At 53.9% G+C, this 8,811-nt stretch overlaps 1 protein-coding gene across 4 annotated transcripts in view; it reads right to left on the bottom strand.

The window, feature by feature from the left end:
* Positions 1-8,811, bottom strand: part of TOM1 (target of myb1 membrane trafficking protein) — a 46,117-nt gene that overhangs the window by 27,715 nt on the left and 9,591 nt on the right. Inside the window, exons 2-3 of one of the 4 annotated variants that reach the window (XM_028490591.2) lie at positions 7,171-7,370; positions 6,945-7,012 (exon numbers count right to left, since the gene is read on the bottom strand). The exons of 2 other annotated variants lie outside the window; for them this stretch is intronic. In XM_028490591.2, coding sequence (XP_028346392.1) covers positions 6,945-6,951 — 7 coding nt within the window. In that variant the 5' untranslated portion in view covers positions 6,952-7,012; positions 7,171-7,370. The remainder of the gene's footprint in view (positions 1-6,944; positions 7,013-7,170; positions 7,371-8,811) is intronic. One more of the 4 variants, XM_028490592.2, reaches the window with a different exon arrangement.

Below are 8,811 nucleotides of genomic sequence, written 5' to 3'. Positions count from 1 at the left end.
AAATTAAAGATGATACAAACAGATGGAGAGATATACTATGTTCTTGGATTGGAAGAATCAACATTGTGAAAATGACTATACTACCCAAAGCAATCTACAGATTCAATGCAATCCCTATCAAACTACCAATGGCATTTTTCACAGAACTAGAACAAAAAATTGGCCAATTTGTATGGAAACACAAAAGACCCTGAAACACAAAAGACCCTCTCCTGTGCTCTGCAACGGGAGAGGCCACAACAGTGAGAGGCCCGTGTACCGCAAAAAAAAAAAGGAGCTGGAGGAAACAGACTTCAGACTATATTACAAAGCTACAGTAATCAGTAATCAAGAAAGTATGGTACTGGCACAAAAACAGAAATATAGATCAATGGAACTGGATAGAAAGCCCAGAGATAAACCCACACACCTATGGTCAACTAATCTCTGACAAAGGAGGCAAGGGTACACAGTGGAGAAAATACAGTCTCTTCAATAAGTGGTGCTGGGAAAAATGGGCAGTTACATGTAAAATAATGAAATTAGAACACTCCCTAACACCATTCACAAAAATAAACTCAAAATGGATTTATGACCTATAGACATTTCTCCAAAGAAGATATACAGATTGCCCACAAACACATGAAAGGATGCTCAACATCACTAATCATCAGAGAAATGCAAATCAAAACTACAATGAGGTATCACCTCACACCAGTCAGAATGGCCATCATCAAAAAATCTACAAACAATAAATGCTGGAGAGAGTGTGGAGAAAAGGGAACCCTCTTGCACTGCTGTGGGAATGTAAATTGATACAGCCACTATGGAGAACAGTATGGAGGTTCCTTAAAAAACTAAAAATAGAACTACCATATGACCCAGCAATCCCACTACTGGGCATATACCCCTGAGAAAACCATAATTCAAAAAGAGACATGTACCACAGCGTTCACTGCAGCACTATTTACAATAGCCAGGATATGGAAGCAACCTAAGTGTCCATCAACAGATGAATGGATAAAGAATGGATAAAGAAGATGTGGCACATATATACAATGGAATATTACTCAGCCATAAAAAGAAAGGTAATAGAATTACTTGTAGTGAGGTGGATGGACCTAGAGTCTGTCATACAGAGTAAAGTAAGTCAGAAACAGGAAAACAAATACCATATGCTAACACATATATATGGAATCTAAAAAAAAAAAATTGGTTCTGATGAACCTAGGGGCAGGACAGGAATAAAGAAACAGACGTAGAGAACGGACTTGAGGACACGGGGAGGGGGAAGGGTAAGCTGGGATGAAGTGAGAGAGTGGCATGGACATATATCCACTACCAAATGTAAAATAAATGGCTAGTGGGAAGCAGCCCCATAGCACAGGGAGATCAGCTGGGTGCTTTGTGACCACCTAGAGGGGTGGGATAGGGAGGGCGGGAGGGAGACGCAAGAGGGAGGGGATATGGGGATATACGTATGCATATAGCTGATTCACTTTGTTATACAGCAGAAACTAACACAACACTGTAAAGCAAGTATACTCCAATAAAGATGTTAACAAAAAAAAAAAAAAAGAAAAAGACCAAGTTCCAGCAGAGTGTGCAGAGACAACTCCGTACTCTGCTTGTCTCAGGCAAGATTCTGCCCCGCACGTTACTCCTGCGGGTCTGTCAGGCCCACGCACGAGTTTTTAACCATCGGTTGGATCAGCGTTTAGGGCAGTAGCCAAGTTCCCCCATCACGGCTGTGTCTTTGGCTTCAGAGCCTGGCTCCAGGCTCAGAGCCTTCACACCCGCGGGCTCAGTGCACCCGCGGGCATAGCTCTGTGGGCTGTCTCCCAGGAGCCCCGATGGACCGGGCACACGGAGCTCTTATTCCACGCGAGGGTGCAAGGGCGGCTCGCTCACCACCCTGCTCTCGGGTGAGATCCCTCACGTGTTGCACAGCTACTGACGTGGCAAGCCTGCTCTAGGCACTGGGGATGCAGTGTGGACAGATGGACACGGTCCCTGCCCTGTGGTGCCCAGAGAAGCCGCACTCCGAGCCAGGCCTGTCAGGATAGACAGGGCAGACTCCGTGTGACTGGGCAGGACCCTCTTCCAGCTGGGCAGGCAGCCCCATCCTGTGGGCAGAGCCTGGGCTGGGCTGGCACAGTCAGCTCCCTAGAATGGTGGCTTCCATGATCTTGGTTTTGAAATTGGCCTGACTTCAGTTCCACCCTGGGTCCCCCTTGGGTACTGCGGGCTGGATGGATGCCAGGGTGGCCCAGAACACATGCCAGGCAGCTGAGGCATCCAGGTATGGACCCAGAAGCAGGGTGGGTTGCTTTGCTCCTGGGTTAGGGCTGCGAGAGGGGATGAGAAAGGGTGCCCTTTAAATGGGTGAAAGATGGACTCGCTCATCCCACAACCATGTCCTGGGTGTGGCTTCTTTGGGCCACACTCCCACCCCTGGGACTCACACACATACTGAACCACATAAGAAGAACCAAAGAGAGCTGGACAAGTGCCTCCTGAGCGGGGGACTGGGCCCTACTTTGGAGGGTCTGGGGGATGGTGGCTGATCAACTACGCAGAGCTGCTCCTCCTTCGGAAGCCACGTCTCAGTGACCTCCTGGCCCGTGGGATTCGCCACCCTGACTCCCGACCGCCTCTAATGGGCCCCTGAGTCCTGCCAGTTCCGGCCCCTGAGGGTCTCTCCATCCCGCCTTCCCTTCCCGCCCTGCCCTCGGCCACTGCCCCCGCTGGGCCACCTCCCCGCCCTCGTCAGCCATGGCCTCGGCTCCTCCTGCCTCCCTGCCCCCATGCGTCCTCCATGCTGACCCAGAGTGAACCTTCTGGAGCTTGAAAGTGACTGTGTCCCTCCCTTGCCCCCGGCTGGGCCCTTCCACAACGGGAATATTTTAACTTCCCAAGTTAGATGCTAGGTAACACCAAGCACTGTTAGCTGTTTATGTAAAGCAGGTGATTCAACCCTCACACCCATAAGGTGTACACTATTGCCCTTGTCTAACTAATGAGCAACCCGAGGCCTGGAGAGGTCACACATGGTGGAAAGGGAGGACGGCTGTTGATGCCACTGACCCCGCCTCCCATCAGGAGTCAGGGAGCTCTGCTTTTCCAGAAGGCTCCGCCTGGACCACTCAGGCCATCTGCCCCCTCCTCCACGAGCAGCCCTCTCAGTGGTTCCTCCATTGGATCCCCTATGACCTCTCCCAGTGACCGCTCAGAACTCTGAGAACGATGGGCACCTCCCTTCTCCTGCGGGAGAGAAGGGCAAGGTTTCAGAAGGGATCATGATCATTTTGGAACGGCAAGCGGGCTGCTAAGGGGGCAGCTGGGACATCTATGAGTAAGAGGCAAGCCAGCCCAAGGAACCAAGGTGGATGCATCAGGACCCCTGGAGCGCGAGTCTGATGCTAACTTGAGCACAGGTGCCAAGTTCTTTAGTCCTGAGTGCCAGTCGTGGGCAGAGCCATTAAGAGGATGGAGTTTTTTGGAGGGAGTGGGGGGAAAGGGGGAGCTTCAGTCAGTCTAAATAGGTGCGGGGGGTGGAGAGGAAGAGGAGGAAGAGGCAGAAGAGAGACAAGAGCCATCTGAGCAATTCCAGAAGAGAGGTGTACCCAGACCCCTCCCCTCAGATCTGGGGAGAGGTCTAAGACTTCCTTAATAAACATGTCCAAGGGGCAGGCATGCTCCGTTAAGGGCAGAAATTTAAACCCACAGGAATCTGGGGATATGTGTTTTATTTTTGGTTTTAACCGCAAAAGTAACTCAGCTGGCTATTTTAAGAAGGGGGGATAAAAACACTGACAATGGTTACCAGTTCCAAAAGACAGCCCGCTGACTTGCCCAGCTCTGGGCTGTCAGCAATAACCTTCGGAGGCCCTGCCCTTGTCCCCAGCTCCTGAGGAAGCTGGGCCCTGCAAACCACCTGCTGTTGTCGGGGGCTGGCGGGCGGTGGATGGCGTCCGCTGGGCGTCTTTCTGTCTGCTCTGTCCTCTCCACGTGGGGCTGGTGCCCGCACAGCCGGGCTGGGCGGTGGCACAGCTTTGGAATGGGATGAGCCCGGCCCCACCTCTGAACTCGGAGACCACGGGCAAGGATCCGAGCCTCGGAGCCTCGGTTTCCTCATCTGTGAAACCGGGAGAAGACTGACTGCCTCCCTCACAGGTGTTGGGACTCTTCAGCCAGACAATGTACGTATGGTGTCAGCTAAAGGGCTGTGACTTGGACTGAGAGCAGCAAAGAGTGGCCACCAGACACTCTCCAGCTCCGGGGCCCTGGTATCGGCCTGCGCGTCCTCGGGGGCACCCCGGGTATCTGGCGGGCCTGCCCCCTCGGCCATGGGGGAAGCCCTGCTTTGCAGGAAGCCATTTCTGCGGCGATCAGGGGACCCGTGGTCAGCACTGTGGATGCGAGTCACACTGACCACCTCCTGCCAGGTCAGCCCGAGGGCAACAGCCTAGAGCCTTCTCCCCACCACCCTGCATGGTCACTCACCAGGGTTCCAGCTGAGGGTTCCAGCTGCTCAACGTCCCCATCATCACGGCCACGGCCCTGGCTCAGGCACTGTCTCCCACCCAGACCTGGACCGTCACCTCCACACTCTCCTCTTCCAACTTAAATCCAACCAGTGCTTTTCTCTGTCTAAATGTCATCCATGACCCCCCCACTGCCCGAGGGTCAAAAACCAGACCTTTTCAGGGACTGAGAGGGACAGCTGGGGCTGAGCTCAGCCCCGATCCTCTGTGTTGTTCTCCCTCCCTTTGCGGGCCTTGTTCTTTCAGGCGTTGGGGCTTCTGCCTGGGATGCCCGGCTCCCCTTCAGGCCGGCACTGGTTCACAGGTGATGACGAGACCACCCCCCACCGGCCCACCACACTGACTCGCTGGGCTGTCACCACACACCAAACACGGGGCTCTGCACTTCACAGCAGCTCCGCCAGCCCTCACCACAGCCCCTAAGGCAGAGGATGGGTATGCTGAGGGGCACAGAGAGGCCAGTGGCTTGCCCATGGTCACAGAGCTTGTACGTTGCAGAGCAGAGGTTTGAACCCAAAGAGGTCTGGTTCCCAAATCCGTACCCTTAACCACTAGGTTATGTGCCTCTCGAACATACTCAGCATGTGTCACGCAGGCCCCGGGAGACATCAGAGAGCAAAACCAACCAGGTTCTGCCCTTGGGAAGTCTACAGTCTGGTGGGCTGCCACAAGTGACATTACAGACGGCAAAAATGCCCCGACGGAAAAGAGCAGGCGCTGAGACAGTAGAGGGGCTGAGAGTCAGATGTGCCGATGGGGAAGGCTTTTAAGGCCTTACCCCACTGTCGGCCCCGCAGTGTCGCCTCCAACTGGGCAAACCGTGCCAGGCCTCGTCCCGCACCGCGGCAGTAACACTGTGGACAACAGCGACCAAATGACCGGCCTTCGCTGCATGTCAGCCTGTGCAGGACGTGGCGCGGACCTCTTGTCACTGCCCTACAGCCCCCACCACGGGTGGGCACAGCTGATGCCCACACGTGGCAGTGGAGGACGGGGATGCAGAGCCGGGCCCGGGGGCCTCTGGACCCATGTGCTCTCCCTCTGCTCTGCCCCCGCCTGCCTCGGCTGGACCCTGAGCTCCAGGGACATCTCTGTCTCACCGGGGCCTACCCTCTGGTGGGAAGGAGGGTAGAGGTTCGGCCAACGTCTGCGGAAGGAGCCGCCGAGCCTCCAGACCCCCTCGCCGCCCCAGTTCAGTGCTGAGCACCCGTCCCCACCCCTTCCTGGGGAACATTCCTCATGTTTCACTGACCCTAAGCTCTCTTGTCCACTCTTCTTTTTTTTTTTGGCCACGCCACACGGCTTGCGTGATCTTAGTTCCCTGATGCCACTTATGGTGTTTTTGCTCATAAACACAGTGTTTCATCTCAGATTGTTTTCTAAGTAAGGACAGGAGGTGGGCTAGGAATGTGGGACTTATCTTTTTCTTGGCTTTTGACTCTTTACTTTGGGAGAACTTGGTGTTTTTGATCAAGCTTTTATGATTTACTCTCATTTTAAAACTGAGTAATCCAAACCTTTCCTTTCTTAAATAAACCCAATCTTTTCTTTCTTTTTTTTTTTTTGGCCACATCGAGGTGCTTGCGTGGTTTTAGTTCCCCCACCAGGGATCGAACCTGGGCCCCGGCAGTGAAAGTGCGGAGTCCTAACCACTGGACCGCCAGGGAATTCACCCCTAGTCCACTCTTGAGCCCCTCTGATATTGAGATGTTTCTTACAAACGATGACCTGTCAGAGCTCAGTTGGTAGATTTTTCTTTCTAGATTCAATGAAATATGGTTTGTAAATAGTAAGGAACTGTCTTAAAGGCCAAGGCCGATAGCAGCCCTAGTCCCACCTTGACTATGACCAGGTCTAGGGCAGGGCTCACGCACCCGGGGGATAGGAATAGAATGGGAGTTAGCTGACGGTGATCAAGCAAGCAGTGACACGGTGCGTCAGCTCTACCCAGAGCTCCCCTGGGGGCCCTCTTTCAAGATCCTTCTCCCATGACTGGCACCCCTGCAAAGGTGCCCACAGCCGTTTTGTTTTTAGTCCACATTCATGGAATGTCATCCTTCCAGTGTAATGGCCACTAACTAACGTCACTCAAAGGAACCATGGTGAACCTCTGAGATTTCCTTCTAGTCTTTACTGTTTTCAGGCTTTAAGAAACACATCTGCATAATTTTTTTAAGTGTGTAATGGTATTGTGATTATGGCTTGTTTGTTGGTTTCTAAATGGCAATCCTATTCCATACCCTTAAGAGACACGCTGAAATATTTATGAACGAAATGATATGCTGTTTGGAATCTGCTGTAAGTAGTACCCGCCCCTTTGTTCCCCTCCGCTCCCCCCCACCCACCAGCTGCCTCCATCCCTTGCCAGTGCCCCTTCATCCCATCTGCCCCCCAGCTGCCTTCCAGATGCCCTCTTACCGCCCATCTATTCTCCGTCCTACGACACGCTCTGAGCAGCTACTGTTTGTCCAGCCCTGTGCCAGGTGCTAGAGAGGTAAAGAGGGAGAAGAGAATCCCTGCCCTTAGGGAGGCCCTACAGCGGTCAGCGAGAACAGCTGGACAGGCGTGTTCAGTGCAAAATGACAGGTGATGTGACCGAGGTCAGTGTGGGGCGCTGGGGGAGCCTGGAGCAGGGGGTCAGCACCTTAGGGGAACTGGGAAGGCTCCAGTGAGGAGGTGCCGACTGAGCTGAGCACAGAGCACAAGCTGCCAGGCTGGGGAAGGTGAGGAGGGACGTTCCTGGTAGAGGAAGAGCACGTGCTGAATGAAGGAATCCGTGATGAAACCTCAGGGATGACGGGAAGAAGAGCAGAGACGAGGGGCTTGAGGGTCAGTCTGAAGGACCTGAGGGAGGGAGAAAAGGCCATGCTGAGACCGGGAAAGATCCAGGAGCCCAAGGGAGGCTAAGGGTCCAGGAGGGAGCAAGGCAGCCGGAGGAGAAAGGCAATGATGCCAATGGCTTGGCAGACCAGTCCTCAAAGCCAGACAGAGGGAATCAGGCACAGACACCCCCTAGCCTGGCCCCCAGCCGTTTCTTCCTCTTCCCCGCCCAAAGCAGGAACCCCTCTCCCCTTTGCCAGAGCCCGGTCCAGGAGTGGGTGAGCCACCCAGTCCCGAACCCTGGGGAGTACAGGGTGTCGGCGGGGCCTCGTCGGGGAGGGGAGAGCCTTGTCCACCACCGCCCCCACCCCCCTTCTGTCCTCTCTTCTGGGAGCCAGCATGGGAGCACGGCACCTGGAGCTTGGGCCGAGGAGGTGACACGCTCAGGACACAAAGCCAACGCTCAGGACACAAAGCCAACGTATTCAGGACAGAGAAAGAAAGAGCCTGGGTGCTGCAATACATCGCGGATCTGTCAGACCAATCCTGGAACTGCCGACCTTCCGACTTCTTGCCAGGTAAGCCCAACGTGTGGGGCCGGCTCGGCTGTGTCTCTCTGTCACTTGCAGCCAAGGTGCCCCGAAGCCTGGTGGCAGGCTGCGGAGTGCAGACCGGCCTTCTCCCCGCTTCCTCCTCCCATCGCCTGGGCCTTCTGCCCGCGCCTGCTCCCTGCGGGGCCTGCCCTGACCCCCAGAGGGCCTTCCCCTCCATGCTGGGCCAACGACTACAAGCTCTGCTTAGTGTTACAATAACCCTATAGCATTTACTTCTTTGTTTCTACGTCTCTCTCATTAGGCTGTGAGCTCAAGGGTGGAGGTTACAGCTTGTGAGTCATTGAATTCTCTACACCACACAGGATGACGGGGCCTGTGAAAAACCTGCAGGATGTGTTTGATGAATGACTGAATGAAGGATGAGGCCATATTCACCATGACCATAAGCCCTTAGAGCACTTTAATTTAAATGAAGTACTCACACCCTTTGGCCCTCATTGATCCCTTAGTAGCGGTTGTGCAGAAATCCTAATCTTTCTTCAGCTCAGCAGTCCTGTGAATATTTTTAAAAAGCACCATGTCCCTCCTTCATCTGACCTCCACGTTACCACCTTCAGTTCCTGTGACCACTCCATTCTGGAAGTGACTTCTAGAGCCTTCACCATTCCCACTGATCTCCCTGGGACACAGCCCAGCTGTGCTGTCCTCCTGGAAACAGTGTGGGAACCCACTCACCTGCCCACATGGGATATGGTATTTGTGTTAATTCACCCTGTGACTACATTGGATGTTTATCAGCTCTACTGCATGGAAGTGACTCCTGCAGAGCTTGTTGCTGTGAAAGACACTCTCCACTGGCCCACATCCTTTAGCTTTTCTAGTCTCCCTTGCAGCCAGAAGAGGCCCTGTGT

Source organism: Physeter macrocephalus, chromosome 6 (assembly GCF_002837175.3).
Source record: "Physeter macrocephalus isolate SW-GA chromosome 6, ASM283717v5, whole genome shotgun sequence".
Classification (NCBI taxonomy): domain Eukaryota; kingdom Metazoa; phylum Chordata; class Mammalia; order Artiodactyla; family Physeteridae; genus Physeter; species Physeter macrocephalus.
This window is presented reverse-complemented; position numbering and strand designations above follow the sequence as displayed.